Raw genomic sequence first — 21,686 nt, 5'->3', positions numbered from 1 at the left:
CCTCGCTCACAAGACGGGTGAAGGGCCGAGCACATGGGCTTTGGAATCAGAGCTGCTTTCCAGCCGGGCTCCGCGGTCCCCTAGGCTGGTTATCTGACCTCTGTGGACCTCAGAGCCTCATCCATCGGGGTCATCCGTGTCGGGGTATGGTTAGCAGTCAATCTCCCCCGAGCACCCACCCTGCCCCAGACGTCAGTCCGGCGCTCACTGTGCTGATCCATTTCATCCTCACCGCCCCGAGATGGGCTCCATTATTATCCACGTCACTGAGGAGGACATAACTTGCCCGAGGTCTCACAGTGGATGTGTCACCCGCCAGGATGAACCCAGGCAGTTTGGCTCCAAAACTCACTTTTTTTTTTTTTTTAAGATTTCCTTCATCTACTTGAGAGAGAGAGTGATAGTGACAGCATTGAGTGGGGAGAGGGGCAGAGGGAGAGGGAGAAGCAGACTCCCCACTGAGCAGGGAGCCCGAAGCAGGACCCCGGGATCATGACCTGAGCCGAAGGCAGACACTTAACCAACTGAGCCACCCAGGTGACCCCAAAACTCACATCTTAACCACTATCACACAGTCTCTCAAAAGTGAACAACATGTGACTGTCTGGCAGGATTGCTGCTCAGCAAACACTGTGCTCAGAGGACTAGCACACAGGTGGTGTGGGGTCTGTGGTGGCTTCATGCAGTATAGGACTGTTATTCAAAATCTACAAGGAACCCTTAAACCCAACAGTAAGAAAACAAATAACTCAATTAAAAACAGGCCAAAAACCTTAACAGGTACCTCACTAAAGAAGATATGTAGATAGAAAATGAGTGTATGAAAAGGGTCGCCACATCATATGTCATCAGAGATGTGCAAATTAAAACAGGGTGCCAATACTCATCTACTAGAATGGCCAATATCTGGAGCGCTGACAATACCAAATGTTGGCAAGGACGGGGAGCAACAGGAACGCTCATTCACTGAGACTAGGAATGCAAACACATGCCGACACTTGGAAGGCAGTTCCTTACAAAAGTAAACATAACTTTACCGCATGATCCAGCAATTGTGCTCCTTAGTATTTGCCCAAAGGACTTGAAAACTCACGTCTGCACAAAAACTGCACATGGCTATTTATAGCAGCTTTACTTATAATCGTCAAAACCTGGAAGCAACCAAGATGTCCTTCAGCAGGGAAATGTGTAAAGTGTGGCACACAGAGACAACAGGATTCGTAGCACTGAGAGGCAGTGAGTCAGCAAGCCATGAAAAAGCATGGAAGAACCTTAATGTAAATGTATATGACTAAGTGCAAGAAGCCAATGGGAAAAGGCTCCAATTCCATGACATGGTGGAAAAGGCAAAACTACAGAGACAGTAAAACCATCAGTGGTTGCTGGGGGTGCGGGGGGAGGGCTTGCATAAGCAGAGCACAGAGGATTTTTAGGGCAGTGAAAATATTCTGCACGATACCATAATGACGGACACATGTCATTCACATTTTTCCCAAGCCCACAGGATGCACGACTCTTGCGGGGTATGTTGATGATGGGGAAGGCCGTGTGTGTGCAGGGGCAGGGGGTATCTAGCAGATCTCTGTACTTCCCCTCCGTTTTGCCGTGAAGCTAAAAATGCTCTAAAACAGTAAAGCCTTCATTACAAAAGGTAAACACGTACATGTGTATATGCACACACAGGAGCTGTTAATCCTGGTCCTAAAGGCAGCAGAGGAAGGCAGACATTAAACGCAGAGGTAAAGTGGCATCTCCCTTCGGCTGGCCCCCTTGGGGCCTGGGCCAGGCCCGCCCAGAGCTGCAGCTTCCCACGGGCCCACAACACACAGGCCTTCCTGCTCAGCCAGGTGATGAGCGCTGACCGCTGGCCTCACCGAGGACCGGGCTTCCACACCGGCTCTGGGCCGCTCCTTCCTCACGGCCCCATGCCAGGCCAGGCTTCCCAAGTGACCATGAAGCCGCAGAGCAGAGCCGCTGCACGGGACCAGCTTGGGTCCTTCCCAGACGGGCTCCAGCGTCGCAGGAGAGGCAGGCAAGCCCCCCAGCGCTCACAGAGCGCCCGGCAGTGGCCCCCCCTAAACTGTGGTAAGCTCTCGGTCCCATACAAAGTAGCAGGGCAGAGTCCAGGACACCTGCAACAGTCCCCGGCCTCCAAGGGCACAGAGACTGTTGGGCCGAAGTTAACTGCAGTCACGCCTAACTGGTGTCTCCACAACTCCAATCCATCTCACGGCGTACCTGGGGTGAGGTTTTAAAATGCCTACTGGATTACGTCGCATATAGCTAAAAGCCCTCCGGCCGCTCTGGATAAATGCGACGATCCAAACGCCACAGGAGCTCCTGTACTGGGCTGTCCTCCTCTTGCATTGAGACCTTTCACTCCTCCCCCTGTTCCGCAGGCCCCAGTAATGCTGACCCTGTTCTCTTTCCCCAAGAAACCAGTCCGCTCTCCCCTAAGAGGCTTCGCCCAGGCTGAGGGATAACTCAGCCCAGGGCTGCTCCTCATAAAGCCGTCCCCAGTGTTCCCCACTGGCCGAGGCTCCCCACTGGGGAGACTTGTTCCAGAACACTTCTCACAGCCAGGAGGCGGCAATCCCCGGGAAGCCATGTCCCCAGCCAGGCTGCGAGCTGCTGGCCTTGCTCACCCAGAGCTCCTGGTGCACGGCAGGGCAGTGCCCAGTGAAATGCCCAAGGGATGAGAACAGGAATTAAAGGGGAGAGATGAAAAAGAGTAATGACCGTAAGATGGGGCATGAACCACAGCACCCGGATTGGCAGGGGCCTGGAGGGCATCTGAGAACTAATTTTAGTCCACTGCAAGGGCTAACACTGGCTCTCGGGGCCAGATGCCTTCTGGGCACACATGCTCCACACAGCCGCTCCTTGCTGGAAAGCCATAAGGGTGTTCCTGCGGTTCTTTACAGTGCATCATTTTCCCGTTCGGGTATTCAGTCCACAGTGTGTGACAAAGAAAACCGAAAGCACAAAGGCTTAGAGAATTTATAGAGACTTAAAAGGAATGATGCCTTATTGAGAAGAAGAATTTCAAGATCATCAGACTCTCCTTCCTTGAAGGGAGCCTGGGGGAGGGACAGGAGGCTCGTGAGTTACTCCTCTGGGGCTGAGCCTCCAGCACCCATCTCAGTAGTGCCTGAGCATGAGTGAGAGCTGGGGAGAAGCGCGAGGCCTCTCCCCACGGCTGTGCCGGTTCATGGTTCATCACAATATTGTAAACACCTCCAGATTGCAGAAGCGTAACGTAAGCCAGCTTCGGCGCCAACCAGCATGTACTGAACACAAACCAGCTTCCAGGCCTCCTTCCATGTATTATCTCACTTAATAGGCGTCATTTTCTGTTTTGCAAAGAAAACCTGGTCAAAGGAGAGACTCCCCAAACGAGGGAACAGAACACCTCTCTCTAGGAACCCTGACACATGATCAAATGTGCAGATGTTCACATTTACTTCTTTTATTTTTATTTTTTAAAGATTTATTTATTTGAAAGAGAGAATGAGAGAGAGAGAGAGAGCGCACATGAGAGGGGGGAGGGGCAGAGGGAGAAGCAGACTCCCTGCTGAGCAGGGAGCCCGATGCGGGACTCGATCCTGGGACTCCAGGATCATGACCTGAGCCAAAGGCAGTTGTGTAACCAACTGAGCCACCCAGGCGCCCCAGATGTTCACATTTAAAAGGAAGACTTTCTGAAAGACATCTTTACAGTTCCCAAAAGAACTGTAAACTGTAAACTTTGCTAGTTTCGCTCCTTGACCAAAGTTAAACAGGGAACAGAGGGAAATGACTTTTTTTTTTTTTTTAACTTTCAGCTTAAAACAAAAAGAAATAGTTAAGATAGACTGGGGTTGGGGGAATTTTCTTAAGGCAATGATGACCAGCTGAGACCTCACAGTCTCCCTAAGATCAAATACCCCAGGCCAAAAGCACGACTAGGTAGGCTGGAAAGAATGAGCAGTCCCTAGAACACCGCTAAGCATTACGGCCAGAGCCCAGAACCACGTCTTGTGAATCCCCAGTGCAAATAGGGAACTACAAACGGAAACAGTGAGATACCGTTTCAATGAGAAGAGCAAACAGAAAACTCTGAAAATATTAAGCATGAGTAAAGCAGTGGGGACAGGCCCGATCCCCTCCATTGCTGGTAAGAGCGTGAGCTAATATTTTGGAGAGCACCTGGAAGTACCTTTTACATTTGGAATGTGCACACCTTGTGACCCTCTAACTTCCAATTCCACCCTCCAGTTTGACCCCGGAGCAACGGTTCTCCAAGTGTGGTCTGGAACCTGAGAATCTTTCAGGAAGGTTGTAATGTTAAGCCTGTTTTCACAATAATACTAGGTTTTATTTGCCTTCTTATTCTCATTCTCTTATGAGTTCATACAGTAGAGTTTCTAGAGGCTACTGACATGGGATATTGCCATGTGATGAATGAAAAGCAGATGTGAGAGTCAGTGGTCTTTTATTAAGTAAGACATTAAGGAGATTTGGTAAAAGTGGAAAACGTCACTCTTCTTACAAAATTCTTGTTTTTGAAGTTGTTTTTTAAAATATACATATATATGTTGACTTATTATTTTAAATTGTTTTTAAATTTTCTGTTTTAATTTTTAACATGATAAATACTGATAGATACAACCCACAAACAAAAGTTCTTTGAAATCTCCAACAGAATTTAAGAGTGTGAAGTGTAAAGGGGCCATGAAACCAGAAAGTTTGGGAACCACTGATCTAGAGAAACACATTTTGCATGAGGAAGCACGTCCAAGGACGTTCACTGAACCACCGCATACAGTAGGAAAATGCAGAATGAATGTACATGACCCTTAACAGAATGGTTAAATGAACTGGGGCATAGTTGTACTGTGGAAAATTATGCCATACCTAAGAAGAATGAGGCAGACCTACATGCGCCGACATGAAAAATACCTCCAGGACACACTGCAGATAAATGAGCAAATTGTAAGCTATTAATACAAGGCATAATATTTTGTTAAAAATTTCATAGGAATAAAATACAAATAAAATCCTGTTTTTCTACAGGAACACAGAGCAGCCTAAAACACTAACAGTAACAGCAGTTACCTCTGGGGAAGAGACCAAGAGTAGGTGTGTCCAAAAAAGGGCAGGGCTTGGGGCGCCTGGCTGGCTCAGTTGGTTGGGCAACTGCCTTCAGCTCAGGTCATGATCCTGGAGTCCCGGGATCGAGTCTCACATCGGGCTCCCTGCTCGGCGGGGAGTCTGCTTCTCCCTCTGACCCTCTTCCCTCTCGTGCTCTCTGTCTCTCATTCTCTCTCTCACAAATAAAATCTTAAAAAAAAATTTTTTAAAAAAGGGCAGGGCTTTCATTTTCTCTTACTGCCTGAACTTGAACACAGACACACACATACAGATTTATAAACATGTGGCATATGAGAATTTCGTATGGAGGGAGCTCCCTCCACTAGCACACTAGCAGCAGGCGGTGGGACAGACCCGGGCTGGTTGGTGCGGGAAACACCTCCAGAGTCTCACTGGCCTCAGCCTGTCCTATCAGCCGAGGCACTGAGGCAACGCGCAGCCTGTTCATCCTTCCTCCTGGAACAGTCACCACTTTCCAAACCAATCTGGAAGTTGTAATTCCTCTCAGAACCCACTCATAATCGGTTACAACTTCCTGTAATCACAAAGACAGTAGTCATAGCGGTGATCGAACGATGGAAGGTTAAGTAGCCTTAATAACACCCCAAAATGTAGCCATGTACTGGTTCTCGTAACGATCAAAAAGAAAAGGGTCCAGAATTGAGAACATGACACGTTCCCAGTAAGGATCTGTTGGTAATGATTCTCTTCCTCTAATCCAGTAGCATTCTAAATATTCACTACACCATGAGGAATGTATCTGCAACAACCTGCGCTAGCGAATGGGATGCTTCAACTGCCGAGCTATGCTTTGGTTTCCTTGTTCATGGTGCCAGTATTTCCCGATAACCCAGGTATCTTCTCCATCCAGAAACAAGTCAGGATGAAGCAGGAATAGGATGGTCTGGTAACAATACAGAGGGCCCTAAAACAGGCTCACTCACATAAGAGTTTATAATAAAGAAATCACAAGAGACCAATGGGTAAGGAACAGGTACCTCAATAAAGAACAATGGAGGAATTACCAGCTAGAGTCTTGACTTACACCATCAAAAGACCAAAGCAGACTGAAGAGGTAAATGTTAAATAAAATCATCGAAGGTAATTAGAAAAAAAATTAGATGGATATTTAACTGTCATAAGGAGGAGCTACAATGGTCTGATCATAACGGAATTGAAGAAATAAAAAATGAAAAGATGGACAGTTTTGACAACTTAAAATAACTTCGGCTCATCAAAAGTAACCATAGTCACAATTCAAAGGTAACTGACAACTGAAAAGGAAGGTATCTGCCATAAAGGACAGCTCCCAAATATCTGAAACTATGTTAGCTGTTAATAAAATCCACTGAGGACCCAACATGCCCTTTGAAAGACAAGCAAAGGACACGAACAATTCACAGAATTATGTAAAAGGTAAAAGTACATATGGAAAACTGTTCAACGCCGTACCTGAATAAATGTGACCTGAAATGACGGTGGACCTTTATCCATCTACTGAACTGTCAAGGACAATCAGGACGTGCTGCTGACAGGGGCGAGGCGTGCCTCTCCTACCTGCTGGTGGCGGTGCGCGGACAGTCCTGGAGGGTGGCCTGCCACACCAGAGTCCTGAAAATGTTTGCACACCCCAGCCTCATGATTAGACTTATACAATTTGTTGAAATACTGAAATCTTCATAGGGAAGAGGGCTCTGTTCAGGGGTATTCCCCCACAATGCTATTTATATTAGCAAAAACACTGTGAAAGGGTTAAATTTTGATATTCCTATCGAACATTCAGTTTTGTAGCCAAAAAAAGCAAGTTAAAGAATATGGTAAGATAGCCCCGATTTCGTGTTTGATTTTTTTTTTTTTAAGAAGTAGAAGCTGTCAGGTATGTATATATGAAAAGCCTTGGGGGAAAATACACCCAGATATAACAGTGGCTATCTCTGGTGGTGGAATTACTGCTATTTTCTCTTCTGTATTTTCCATGTTTTCGACACTAAGCCCTGCCTTATCATCAGATAAAAACACACAAATTCAGAGAAAAAGGAGCACAAGCTTTGAGAGGATGAATAAATACGTGAGAATGAAAAACCCCTTTCCCCAACACACACCTGTATCCCACAGAGAGCCAGGCTTGCCTCAGTACTCTACAGGCTCTGTCTAGGTCCTCCCCCCAACCCCCCCCCCCACCGGCCACCTATGTCCCCACACTGCCCGCCTTGCTCAGCCAGGGCGCAGCGGGCATGATGCTCCCAAACTCCCTCCTCTTCTCCACTCTGGACCAAACTCACTGCCTCAGTTAGGGGTCTGAGCAGAAAGCAATCCAAGGAAACAATCTGCAGAGGAAAAGTGGTGCTTACGTGGTTTTTTAAAAGGATGTTGCTAATCCAAACTTAGAATCTGCAAAGGTTCCAAGATGTACTTTCAGTTTTTGCTAGTGGTGGAAATTCCATCTATTATGAAAGAATAGACTTTCTTCCCTATTTCCATTTTCCTTTCTTTTTTTTTTTCTTGGGGTGGGGGTGGGGAGACACAGGAAAGGGGGTAGTAAATAATCAAACATGGGTCTTCTAATTTACTAGGTCTCTTCAAGTCAGGGAACAGCATGCGCTGAAACAAAACAGAAAAGATGCCTTCCCACCAACAGCACACAAGGGTTCCTTTTTCTCCACATCCTTGCCAACTTGTAATTTCTTTTATTTTAGCCATTCTGACAGGTACAAGGTAATACTTCATTGTGGTTTTGATTTGCACTTCCCCAAAGCTGAGTGATGCTGAGCATCTTTTCATGTGTCTGTTGGCCACCTGGATGTCTTCTTTGAAGAAATGTCTGTTCATGTCTTCTGTCCATTTTTAATCAGACTGTTCTTTTTGAGGGGTGTTGAGTTATATAAATTCTTTATGTATTTTGGATATTAACCCCTTATCAGAGATATCATTTGCAGATATCTTCTCCCATTCAGCATGTTGCCTTTTTGTTTTGTTGATGGTTTCCTTGGATGTGCAAAAGCTTCTTATTTTGATGTAATCCCAATAGTTTATTTTTGCTTTTATTTCCCTTGCCTCAGGAGACAGATCTAGAAAAATGTTGCTATGGCTGATGTCAAAGAAATCACTGCCTACGTTCTGTTCAAGGATTTTTATGATTTCAGGTCTCACATTTAGGTCTTTAATCCATTTTGAGTTTATTTTTGTGTATGGTGTTAGAAATTGGTTCAGTTTCACTCTTTTGCATGTAGCTGTCCAGTTTTCCCAGCACCATTTATTGAAGACACTGTCTTTTCCCCAGTGTAAAACGGATACAGTCACTATGGGAAACAGTATGGAGGTTCCTCCAAAAACTAGAAATATAAATACCACATGATCCATTAATTCCACTACTGAGTATCTGCCCAAAGAAAACAAAAACACTAATTTGAAAAGATATATGCACCGCTATGTTTATTGCAGCATTATTTATAATAGCTAAGATATGGAAGCAACCTAAGTGTCCACCAACAGATGGATAAAAATGTGGTATGTGTACACACACACACACTCACCCACAGTGGAATATTATGCAGCCATAAAAAATGGAGAGATCTTGCCACTTATAACAACGTAGATGGACCTGGAGGGTATTATGCTAAGTGAAATAAGTCGGACCAAGAAAGACAAATATCACACGCTTTCACTCAGATGTGAAATCTACAAAACAAATGAATAAACCAACAAACAAAAAGCAGAACCACACCTATAAATACAGAAAACAAACTGATTATTGCCAGAGGAAAGGGGGCTGGGGGGGAGTGGCAAAATGGGTGAAGGGGAATGGGAGACAGGGGTTCTATTTATGGAATGAGTAAGTCATGGGAAGAGAAGGTACAGCAGAGAGAATACAGTCAATGATACTGTAATTGCATTGTAAAGGTGACAGATGGCAGCTACACTTGAGGTGGGCATAGTGTAACACGTAGAGATGGTGAATCACTATGTTGTACACCTGAAACTAATATAACATTGTATGTCAACTCTACTCAAATAAAAAAATTAAAAAAAAAAAAGACTAAATGCTGCCTGGGCAAGTTCTAATTATTTTATTTATCTCTTTAAAGATTTTATTTACTTATTTGGCAGAGAGAGAGAGTGAGTGTGTGCACAAGCAGGGGGAGTGGCAGGCAGAGGGAGAGGGTGAAGCAGGCTCCCCGCTGAGCAGGGAGCCCAACGCGGGACTCAATCCCAGGACCCTGGGATCATGACCTGAGCTGGAGGCAGACGCTTAACCAACTGAGTTACTCAGGTGCCCCAAGTTCTAGTAATTTTAAAAATTGATCTCATCATTATTAAATGTTTGCTTATCTTCTCTCAATTCATATTCCTTGCTCTATTATTGTTATTCTAATCAGTTCCAATGACACTATACAGAGTTTCCAAATATTTTTGACAAATTTTTTAACACTAACTCTTTGAAGATACATAAAATTCCATCTTACAGACAATATAATAACTAACACTCAGGATCCAATCCTACTGACATTGCTGATCATTCAGTTCATTCACATACTCTGCTGAATGCCTACTGTGTATCAAATTTTATGTTGGAAACTACAGATAGAGCAGTCAACCAGACAGAGGAAAGATGGTTCCTGCCCTCAATGAACTTACAGTGTGGGGGGGAGACAGTATTCAACAAATATTTTTAGAAATAATTATCTAACTGCAACTTATGGTGGGTGCTAGAAAGGAAACTTACAGTGTGTTATGAGAATACTTCAGGAGTTGTAATTTTGTATTGTTTGAATGTTGTAATTTTCTTCTGGGAAGAGGCTAATCTTTCTTAAAACTGAAAGCACATCAAAATGTCTCTTCCAATCTTCTTATAGAGTAACATTTAGAGGGAGTTAGTGGTGGGGGGTATACACGGTAGGTTTTTTTTTTTTTTCTTGTACTTACTTGCAGTAAGAACTCAGGAATGCAAAACTATCCTGGAAAATGATTTCATCCTGGAAACTGATACTGGTTTCTTCTTTCCTTTCAATGTTGAGAGGAGGGGAGCATTTACAAAGACTTCTGTACAAACAAGCCTTGTGTGTAATAGTAGAAAGTTTGAAAGAACCTAAATATGCATCACCGAGAGAGTGCTTAGATGAATTATGGTGAGAACATACTATGCTCCGCAAGAACATGGACGGAGCTAGAGAAAGACAAATACCCTACGATTTCATTCATATGTGGGATTTAAGAAACAAAAAAAAAAGGAGACAGACAAACAAAATACACGCTTAAATACAGGGAACAAACTGGTGGTTGCCAGAGGGGAGGTGGGTGAGGGGATGGGCGAAGGGGTGAGTAATGTATGGAAGTGCTCAATCATTATAGTGTACACCTGAGACTAATAAACACTGTAAGTTAATTATACTTCAATTAAAAAAAACAGTGAAGTAATGCCTACATACTAACATGGAACGCTCTCCAAAACATCCTAAGTGGGAAAAAGCAAACCACTGCGTATGACTCAATTTGTTTTTAAAAGAATGTGTACACATGGTGTACTAATGAGAGAAAGGGGACTTTAAGGCTGTACCAAACGTCCATGGTGGTTACCTCTAGCACGTGATGAAGGAGGCTTATGCATCATTTATCATCAGAATGTATGTAGGTACTATTTGTACAATAAAAATACAAGAGTAAAAAAGAAAAAAAAACCCAGAAAAATTGTACGCATCAGCAGCCTCTCCCAAGTGCAGGAAACACAACGGGGACTCTATGCTAATAGGATTGGAAGCAGCTGCAGTTGTCACCTGTCCTTCGGCTATGCAGGGAGGAGGGGGAGAGGCTAACACCTGCCCTGTAAAACTAGCTGCGGAGCGGAGCTAACCCAGACCTGTGGGTGCTCCCTGGGGGGGGGGGGGCGGGCAGCGGGGAGCGAAGGCTCCCAGGGCAGACGAAACACCCTTTCCCAGGGGTCCGCCAGCTGCCCCGCTGCTCATCCGGTCCAGCCACGCCAGCTCAGGGCAAGAAGCATCCTGGCAGGAGACAGGGGCTCTCCTGTCCAGGGCCTCCTGACATGCCAGGTCAGTGCACGGGAGAAGCAAATCCTCAGGAGCACTCCCTCAGCATCAGGCCCTGTACAGCCCTGAGCCAAGGGCACAGCAGACCCTGTCAGAAGACTCCAAGAACATGAATCCCACTCATGTTGAAAGGTAGCACACTTAGGGCATCTATTTATTCAATAGTTTGGATAAACCCTCTTAAAATCTCAGAGCTTAAAGGCCGGGCAGTCTACTAACGCTTGTATTCTTTTTGTTTGTTTTTTAAGTAGGCTCCACCCCCAGCGTGGAGCCCAATGTGGGGCTTGAACTCACAACTCTGAGCTTAACAGACTCAGCCACCCAGGCGCCCCTACTTATATTTGTATTCAAAACAGAGATGCCACCCACCTAGTTCCTAATCTCTCTCTGGGGGCAGGTGTATTCGAATGAGGGTCCTTCTGTGGCACAGAACTTTGTCCCCCTGCAGCTCCCACGCTGGCAAGCCACAGGGAATGACATTCATCCGCCCTCCACAGTAGAGCCCTTCAACACTACAAACACAGCTCCCTCCTCGCCACAAAACACTGCAAAAGGGAATCTGAGGTACTTGGAATATAACCTACCCTTCTAAGTCAAGTGGGACAACTTGGCTCCCTCCCATGATGACCTGTCTCCGTGAATGCTATTATCGGGGACAGACGTCAGGAAGGAATCTATGACTGGACATGACTTGTGTTCTTAAATGACACACGCAGCCCAGCGACTGGGAAGTCTCCCTCTCCGTACCCGGAACCCCTTGCCTCCAGCTGGTGAATTCCAATGGGTGGGAACTGGAGACTGCAACCTTTGGCCTGACCTTAGCACCTGGACCTGGCTTCCCTTCTTCCATGCTTCCCATTCCCGCAATGCCCGCGCTCCCCAGCCACAGTCCAAGGGAGGACTCCAGAGAGTCCTTAATGTGCTCCAGCATGTCCTTCACCATATTTTTATTGAGCACTTGTGCACAAGGCATGAGAGGAGGCAAGGGGAGAGAAAAAGGGGGGGCTGGGAAAACAGAGCATCAGTTCCCTTTCTCTGGCCCCCATCCCAGTCTTCCTGGCCCAGTCACGATGACACTGAAACTTCTGCTCTGTGCCAGTTAATGCAAAATTGGGTTGTTGTTTTCTTCTCCATACCCAACTTGCCCCCTGGGGAGCCGGGCCTGGAGTGTTCTAGGCGGGCTGAGTAGAAGTATCAGGCCTCACCAGGCCAGGTGCGTATTTTAATTCTTACATCAGTTCAAGTCAGTTAGCTCACTTTCCAAAAGCCTTCCCCAAATGCTCCCAGCAAAAATGTGGGGGTTAAGAAAGTCCCCTAGCAAATCCCTCCAGATTGTTTCTGCTTGTAATTCTCCCCATCGCAGGGCCGTCAGGATCAATAAGCAGTCCCTGCCCCAAGCTGCTACAAAGGCTACCAGAGTTCCCTTGACCTTGACCAGGGGCACCTGCCCGTCTCTGCTCTTCTGCACCTCATCACTTCTACAATGACCCATAACCTGTGGGCAGACAGCAAGGCAGGGCGCCCTTTTTGCTCCCCAGTCCCACAGCAATGCCCCCCAAGTGCCAGGAGCCCCACACCAGCGCCCACCACGCCGGGCCATATCTGCTGAGAATCTCTGTGCATGGACTCTGCCTGCAGCCACCCCCCCCCCCAATGCCAGCACCCAGGAGGGCCTAAATAACCGTCTTTCACTGCCCCACTGGCAGGTCTCTGTGGCCTGGGAAGAGTCTGTCCCTCTTTTCTAAGAGAAGCCCAGTGGGCTGAACTAGTGAGAAAATGGGCCAAAGACTACGGAGAAGCCTTTACTATAAAGCCCAATAGGTTTTATCATGAGGACATTCTCCAATCTTCCACTCTGCTCCCGTACACGTATACTTTTTTAATTCTAAGAAGTCTGTGCAAAATTTCAGACTTAGGAGAATATTTTCCTTAAAAGAAAATGTTTCCTTAAAGCAAAAATTGTCACCCAGTTACAACTTGGATCCTATTTTTATAGAATACTAGTTAATGGAAAATGAGTTTTCAGAAACTGGAAAACAAAATGTATTTTAGGCTTAAGAGGATTTCCTAACACGATCAACAAATTTTCATGTATACCAGGTTATCAATGTAAGAGGAAGAGAGGAAAGTTGGTATCTGTAGCCATTAAAGGTGATTTTCACACTGCATATACACACACCAACACCAATGGGAAAGCAGTGAGATTTACTGCACCCTCTTCCCTATGAGCCCCTCTGGACTGACCTGACTCCCACTTTCCCCCTTCTCCTGACTGTGTCTGCCCCTAAAGCTCCCACAGCCACACAGCATCCCACGCCTCCCTGCTTTGGCTCGCACTGCTCCGTACATCTGGAACCCTTCTTCAGAGTTCAGTTTCAACCATTCCCTGCCCTGAGCCCGGGGCTGTTACCCCGAGTCAGAAGCAACCCCTCCCTCTGCTTTCTACTGCACCCGGCTGCACACCTCTGACCCCGCCCAGATTCCATGAATCCTGTGTGATGAGGTTATGACCCTCTTCTCTGCTCAACCATCTTCCAAGGGGCAGGGTCTATGTCTTACAAGTGTCCCGATGCCCCGCTGCCAAGAACAGCATCATGCACACTGGGATCAACAGATGTCTGATGATGCCAAAACCTGTCACCTTTCATTCACTCAACAAACCTTATAGAGGGGCTTCCATGTGCCATACAAGACACCAGCTTCTAGTGATCAATAGAAGTATCTCGTAAGTAAGGGGGCCACATGAACAAGTTATAATGCAATGTGCAAAGTACAACCATGAAAGAATATTCCAGGCACCAGCAAGGTGGGGCGTACTTATGAGAAGGAGGATGAAGCCATGTTTTAAGTGTGCAGGCCCATCTCACACTCATTTGGGGGCAGTGCTCCCGATTGGAGTGGTGGGTGCCTGCTCCATTTAAATCACTCTCTCTCTCCACTGTTATTCTCCTTAATCGCTCGGCTTGTTCTTGCTTTCACACAAAAGCTGAAACTGCACAAAATTTAATGCTCCCTGACATGACTCCATTGTACTGACTCCATGCATTAATTTATGTACCTCTCTTCTCCTCCCTAATATCTTTCTTTCTGGCATTATCTAATGAGTACTCAACCTGACAGGTCTTCCCCAGTGCAGCTGGGGTCATCCTACATGCATGCCCTCCCCTCAGAAGTCCTGAAGCACTTGAGAAGAAGGGGAGTCTGCTCCACAGCATCACCCAAGTCCCTGCCAACCTCTACCTGCTGGGTGACACTGTCTTGTCACTGAACCACATGCTGCTGAATGTCACCCGTCAGCGCATCTGTCCTAGTACCCAGATGGGTGGTAAACTCTCGCAGGGTGGGAAGAAGACCATGCCTCCAACTCCTTTCGTGTCCCACTCAACGCACAGCTGTGCTCTCTGCACATAGCATAAGCTCAGACTCCTGCTGGATAAACCCATTCCCAATGCCAACCAAATGCCTCTCCAGCAGCCCATCAACTTGAATGTGTCAAGAGTGCTTCTGCCTCCAGAATCCCTCTACTATGCGGGGTAGATGTTAAGTTTGATCACGGAGGGTAACCAACTCCCTCTTCCTGGCATCAGATGCCCAAGACTCCTGCTTCTCCACGACGAGGACCATGCCTCATTTATTCCTGGGCCATGGTGCCTAGCACTGGCTCCAGCCCACAGCTGGTACTCAAGGAACATCTGCTGATGGGGGAGCATCAACTCTCCAGGACCTAAGCTACTTGGTGGTTTTCCTTTCTACTGGAAGTCCCAACTCCTGGTCATCTGGAAGGCCGAAGGAAACCCCATGACTCTGCCTGCCCAAAGACAAAAAAACTGATCACTTATTTTCCACAATGAATTTGGCAACTTCCTGCCAAGCTGAACAACTTAGTGCTGTAGATCACAAAATCAAGCTCACCATAACCCTTTTTTAACCTACGCCTCCTGCAACTTCACTATTCCCATCAAGAATACCACCATTCTCAGGGCGCTTGGGTGGCTCAGGCCTCCGACTCTTGATTTCGGCTCAGGTGGTGACCTCAGGGTCGAGATCGGGCCCCACACTGGGCTCCGCGCTCAGTGGGGCGTCTGCTTGAGATTCTCTCTCCTCCCTCTGCTTCTCCCCTCCGAGTGCACCACCATTTTCCAGTCACTCAGATCTGCAGCCTTTCTAACAACTCTGGTCAATATCTGCCCTTCATGACCTATTAAAAACTAGGTACCCAGGGGCTGCTTATTGTTCCTTGATCTCTTAGAAATCATCTTCTCCCATCCTTTCCCTTCAAATCTTGGCCGCCTCGTATGCACAAGACCTCAGTTAATGCCCCATGGTCTGGCATCTGGCCTCCCTAGCTCCAATTCCCCTCCTTGACCCTAGACCCTCCATGCTACCATCAGGTTTATTAAGTAATGGTCCATCCTCTGCTCAAACAATAACTTTGCACTTTTAAAAGCATCAAGTCTGTACTCCTCTGTTCTGACGGACTGGACCCATATTCATGCTCATATCCCAAGAACTGTGACTAACTCTCCTGCCTCAGTGGGGGACAGTCACTATCTCTCTCCTTCCAGGAACATGTAACATTCTCTGCGATCTCAAAATCTTAGCAAAGGTCTCACCTCTGCTTATCCAAATCCCACCCACGCTTGCTCCAGGGCTCAGCGCCAGCACAATTTCTCATATAAGCTTTCCCCAAGGTCTAGCCCCACCGGCCTCTCTTCTCCCCCCTAGTGAACAGGCTCTAGCTGTCCTGTTGACTCATAAACATCCTCTCCTGTGCTGTAAGTCAGAACAGCTGATGAGGAAGCCCAGAGTCTTATTAGCCACGTGATTCTGCCCCAAACACTTTCGCACCTTGGAAGTGTTATTATGAGTAAACAATAGTCTACATGAAGGGGACTTGTTCATCCCACATTCATAACAAGACTGTCCGGGTGGAGGATTCTGGTATCCCTCTAACACCTGCCAAGTGCAATCATTTCCCATCATTCACAACCCCGCAGAACTAGTCTCAGCATCAACTCAATGTAAGGTGATGAAGGGAGAACACATTTCATAGAGTACTTTTCTTCAATCCTCCGCTCAGCCACTCAGGAACTTCTCTGTAGGTAATTACACAAATGTGGGGGGGGGGGGAAGGGAATAGGAGACCACTGTTTTCGACAAATCTGATGGCAAGGGCGCCGGTCCTAAGAGGCGGACACAAACGCTACGCCACACTCAGGATCCGTGAGGAGGAGACAGAAGAACTGCGCAGTAGGGATGCAGGCAGGATCCACAGGCGTATAAAATGAACCACGTGGGCAAAGAATACTTCAGGCCATAAAACCGGGGCTCGCCTTTCTTCCCGACGTTCACGCCCATCGCAGCCGAGTGGGCTTCCCGGGGCGCGCAATAAAATCACTTCCCACCAGACCCGGGCACCTCGGATAACGCCGGCTCACGCCGGCCGGCCCCACCCTGCCCCTCCGAACCGGGCCTTACCGATCGAGATTTCCTGCGCGAAGGCCAGCGAGATGAGCAGCAGGGGCAGACCCACGGCGATGCACGTGACCATCTTATCCACGGCCAGCTCCAGCCGCAGCCCCTTGAACTTGGGCTCCGAGGGCTCCTTCAGCAAGAAATCCGAGAACACGTACTCGGTGGCCAGGTGGGCGATAGCCATGGCTGCGGCGCGCCGGGTTCGGGCCGACAGGCCCAGGAGGGCAGGCCCGGGTACCGCCGGCGTCGGGAGGACTGCGCGGCGCCTTCGCCGTCACCTGCCGTGCCCGCGGCTTTCGCTTTCCCTTTCCCTTTCCCGGCTCCCGGGTTGCTCACGCATCCCACCAGCCTTTGTGTGTCGGGGCTCCCGGCTCCTGGCGAGCCACAGCACCACCGCCGCTCCCGCCGTGCGCCCGGGCGCAGGAGCTCTCGCGCTCGCTCGTCCGCCGCCGGCTGGGCGCAGGCCCGCCCCCGCGCGCTCACCGCGTACAGGTCCCGGGGCTGCGCGCGCCGCCCGGCGCTCCCCCGCCTCGCGCGCGTCCGCAGGCGCTAAAACCAGGCGTTCCCGCGACCCCTTTCGCCCCGCCCCGGGCCCCGAAGCCGCCCCCCGGCCCGCCCGCGCGCTCCGCACGCCCAGCCGCGCTCTTCCGGAACCCTGGGCGAGCGCGAGAACCCGGGCGCGTGGAATTGCCGGAAACCGCGCTGACGCGGGCGGGGTGGGCGCGGCAGCGTGTAGGGACCCCGGGATCCACCTCTGCAGGGGGACCTTCCCACCGAGCGGTACTTCGGTGGTACTCGCGCCCCCCTTCGGCCTCAGCCTCCCCAGTTCCTCGACCGGGATTTTTTGAAATCATTTCTGAAAGCGACCTCTCACCGCGTAGACAGGAGGGTCCCCCTTTACGCCCCACTCCCAACTGTTCTATGGGGCGGAATCGGCTTAAAAGGAGCTGCGAACGCTTCAAAGGGCAACGGCTGCCACAAAAGCCAATCGAATGGTGTAGAAGAGGGGACTGTGGACCCTTCCAGGAGCTTGCGTGAGTGGAGGCGCGAGGTCTCTGGGGAGCCCTGCGTGCGCCAGACTCTCACACTTCAATTATCGCTGCCCGATCCGCGCTTTTCCTCTGGCCTTCCCAGTCGGCCGAGGCTTGGTGCGGGAGCCGACCCCGGGCTCCCCGCGGGTGGGTGGCATTGGGGGCTGCAGACAGCTGCTTCTGAACCACTTACAGGAAGTGGAGCATGAGAAACAGGAGATGCTCCAGCCGGCAACGTGTGCGGCCGACAGGACCTTTAAGCTGGAGGGCTCCTTGGGCTGTGCTGCCTTCTCTGCCCTTTGTACCTGGGCGGGCCCAGGCTAGCCTCCTCCGTCTGCCCTCGAGGCCCTCAGACCTGTCTCCATCTTGATCCCTGAACACTCCCATCCGACAGCTTACACAGCTCTGCACTGGGATGGCTCACAGGACTTCGGACTCATAATGGCCAGGGCAGCAGTCATCTTCCTCTCCAGCTGAACTCCAGTCTTCCCTGTCTGACTGAATGCACCACCATCCACTCATATACCCAAGCCAGAAGCCTCCAGCACCATCTTTAACGCTTCCATTTCTCCCAGCTGCCATAACCAATTTCCAAATTCACTTGCTCCTGTCTCCTAAATATACAAAATCTGATGGTTGATCAGATTACATTAATACATTAATTAATACATAATTTCATTAATATTAAAATCTAGCTTATTCATGTCTCCTTAATGTTTATGTCGTATCCTTTTGTTTTCTGTTCTAGGATCCCATCTAGGATGCCACATTGTGTTTAGTTATCATGTCTCCTTAGCTCCTCTTAGCTGTGACAGTTTCTTAGCCTCTCCTTACTTTTGATGACCTTTTTTTCCTAATTGTAAAGTGCATTTAGGGATTGAGTAATACATGCTCCTCCCATGTCCTCCCTGCCCAGTGTCATTTATTAGCAGGAAGCCAAAGCAGCTGTGGACCTCACAGCCACTGTCCCAGAATCTGTTGTTTGTTTCAGGCCCTTGGCATTTGACATTTGAATATGAGACTTTTTGCAACCGAAATGGTCGAAGTCAGAATAGTCCAGCCCACAACACTGTCTATTCTGCTTATACATTCATTCAAGTAATATTTGCTGAGCAACTATTACATATCTGCACTGTGGTCTGTGCTGGGGATGCAGCGATGAACAAAAAAAGGTCAGGCTTCCATGAAGCCTATATTGCAGACAAAGAGGCAGAAGAAAATCAAACCACCAGAAGGATAAAATGGTCATGTCTTGTGATAAGAGCAACAAAGGAAAACAGTGAAGATAGGAAATAACAGAGGGCAGTCTGGGGAGCTCACAGATGAGCTAGGAAAGGTAGGAAGGGGGATGAGAGTGCTGGAGAGGAAGAGTACTCCAGGCACAGAAAGCAGCATGTGCAAAGGTCCTGAGGCAGAAAAGAACTAGCAGGACACAAGAACTGATCAAAGCTAGAGAAGAGAAGAGTTGGAGATGAAGTCGGAGAGGTGGGCACGGGCCAAATCAGGCTGGGCCCGAGACCAATGTAAGGAGTTTGGATATAATTAAAAGTGAAATAGATGAAATAAGGTATGAAGAGGGCTGTAAAAAAATGACCACAAACTTGATGGCTCCCGTGTATTCTCTAACAGTTCTGGAACTCTTAAATCCAAAATCATGTTCAATGGAATACATGATGCCCGTAGGGTCAAGCTCCTTCTGGAGGCTCTGGGGGAAAATCTGTTCCCTTGCCTTTTCCAGGTTTTAGAGCAGCATTCCCTGGCTTGTGGCCCCTTCCTCCATCTCCAAAGCCATGGCATAGTGTCCTACTTCAGTTGTCACATGGCCTTCTTCAGAGGCTCCCTCTGCCTCTCTTTTAGAAGGGCACTGTCTATTTATGGACAACCTGAGTAGTCTGTCTCAGGATCCTTCACTTAATCATACTTGCAAAGTCCTTTTTGCCATATAAAGTAACAGGTTCAGGGATAAGGACACAAAATCTTTGGGGACATTATTCAGCCTACCCCAGAGGGCAAAAGAGAGAAGAGGGCCCAGTGCCAAGCTCTGAGGCATGCCAACACTTAAGTTAGATGGGAGAGAAGGAACTAGCAAGAGACGGAAGAACAACCGAAGAAGGAAGGCTGGCAAGGGGTCATGCTGAAGAGCTAACGGACTGCGAGGTGTTTTGAAGGAAGGAGCTGTCAGTTGTGGATAGGTTGAGTGAGATCAAGATGGGGAAGAAGCCACAGGAAATGGCATCATGGTTGTTGATTTTGACAACAGCAGACTGGCAGGTGGGAGCAAGGCACACTGGACTGGAAGTCACTGGAATGGGGTAAGGAATTCATGAGGTGAGGTGGTACAGGCAAAAAGTTCTGCTCTGAATGGAACAGAGAAACTGGGTTAGAGAGGGTTATGAAGTTAAGGACCACAGCCCTCTGTTTGTTTGTTTTTTAATGGTGGGTGCTGCTGATGACTTCATGCACTAGACAAAGCTGAACACTGAGGGAATGAAGTCCTTGAGAGAGCAAGAAGGGTTAGTCCAGAGCCAAGTAAGAGACTGCTCTGCTAGGAGCAGGGACACTTCTTCCATTGTGACAGGAGATGTATCTAATTGTAATTGATTTTCTCAAAGGACTGAGGCAGAGAAAGAAGTATGGTACATTTGAGGAAATAATGTTTGAGGAGAGTCATATGCTTTGGGAGACGTATTGTTATTTTGTTTCATTTCCTTTAGCGGGTATAACTAGGATAGTTGCTAAATATCTAAAAGACAATTCTCCTTTAACCAAGCCCCTGCCCTAGGTCTAGTGATTAGGTAATAGTGAAAAAAATGCAAAGAGCCATCTTATAATCTGTGAAACTTTATTAAAAAGAGAAATGGTGTAATCAAACTACTTTATGGTTTCATTTTCATTAAAAAAATAGACTAAGAGAAAAGGAAAAAAGTAAATAATTTGTTGTCTAGGTGAGTTATAAATAAGGCATTTATCATAATTATTATTATGAAATTATACAGCCTACACATGTATGAAAACCGTAGAGCACATACTACAAAATCACATTATCAGTGGTTAGCAGGCTGGAATTCAAAATCCTTTGGGTACACTGTTTGATATGACATTCGAGCAAACTAAGAACAGAACTATTAGCATTCGCATCCTGGTTTATGTAATACCATAACTTCTATCAAATTACCCATTTCCCCTCACCAAGATGAAGATGAGAAAGTATGAAAGGTCCCTCCACCAGAGTTATTTTTTTAGGTCCTACTTGTTCATCTGGACATCCAAACGATCTGCTAAGGCAGATGTACTGATATCACTCATCTGGCATTGACATTGGCATCGCAGGGCATCTTGCCCTGAGTTAAGGGCAATTTCTCAGTCTAGTAATAAGCAAAGTTGCTTTTATCAATCTTAACCTAATGTTTAGGCATGTATACAGAGAGTATGGATCGCCTTGTAATGGGTTGAGTTTAGTAGTCCGATACTTTATTTTTACATTTGAGCCTTGAAAACTGTAATGCCTGTCTTCAAAGCCGATTTAATGATTTAAAACTTGCCACTCAGATTCTCTCTTTTCTAGCCTTTTCTCTTTTTTTTTTCCCCCTCCTACCACAAAGGGCTGTCTTTAAGAGGCATGGAATCGAGAATTTTGTGAGATCTCTTCTCCCCACCAGTCAGCTGCACTGATGAATTCTTCCTGGTGTTGCTCACGTGATGAGACTGTTTTTATTTCCTAGAAGATGCAGACTTGGAAAGATCCTGCTAGGTGAATGAAAAATCAGACTCCAAGCTCAAGTCCAGATTCACCTCCTGCAAAGCCTCCCTCATACAGGAGCTCCCACTAAACTTTTGGGGAGTCTCTGCCTCACAACGGGAGAACCTATCCTGCTCTTTTATAGCTTCCGGCCCTCCACGTTCTAAAATACAAATCAAATTCTCTAGATGATTTTTGGGGAAAAGAAAAAACGTTGCCATGGAAACATTATAAAAACATAGAACATGAAGTGAGTTGTAAACATTA

General features: G+C 47.5%; 1 protein-coding gene across 1 annotated transcript in view; it reads right to left on the bottom strand.

Annotated features, from left to right (window-relative positions):
- PANX1 (pannexin 1) overlaps nucleotides 1-17,087 on the bottom strand; it is a 48,231-nt gene extending 31,144 nt beyond the window's left edge. Inside the window, exon 1 of the mRNA XM_028119645.2 lies at nucleotides 16,653-17,087. Coding sequence (XP_027975446.2) covers nucleotides 16,653-16,833 — 181 coding nt within the window. The 5' untranslated portion in view covers nucleotides 16,834-17,087. The remainder of the gene's footprint in view (nucleotides 1-16,652) is intronic.
- Nucleotides 17,088-21,686: the final 4,599 nt, after the last annotated feature.

Source organism: Eumetopias jubatus, unplaced genomic scaffold (assembly GCF_037043125.1).
Source record: "Eumetopias jubatus isolate StellerSeaLion01/CBP00866 unplaced genomic scaffold, mEumJub1_p1.0 scaffold_13, whole genome shotgun sequence".
NCBI lineage: Eukaryota > Metazoa > Chordata > Mammalia > Carnivora > Otariidae > Eumetopias > Eumetopias jubatus.
This window is presented reverse-complemented; position numbering and strand designations above follow the sequence as displayed.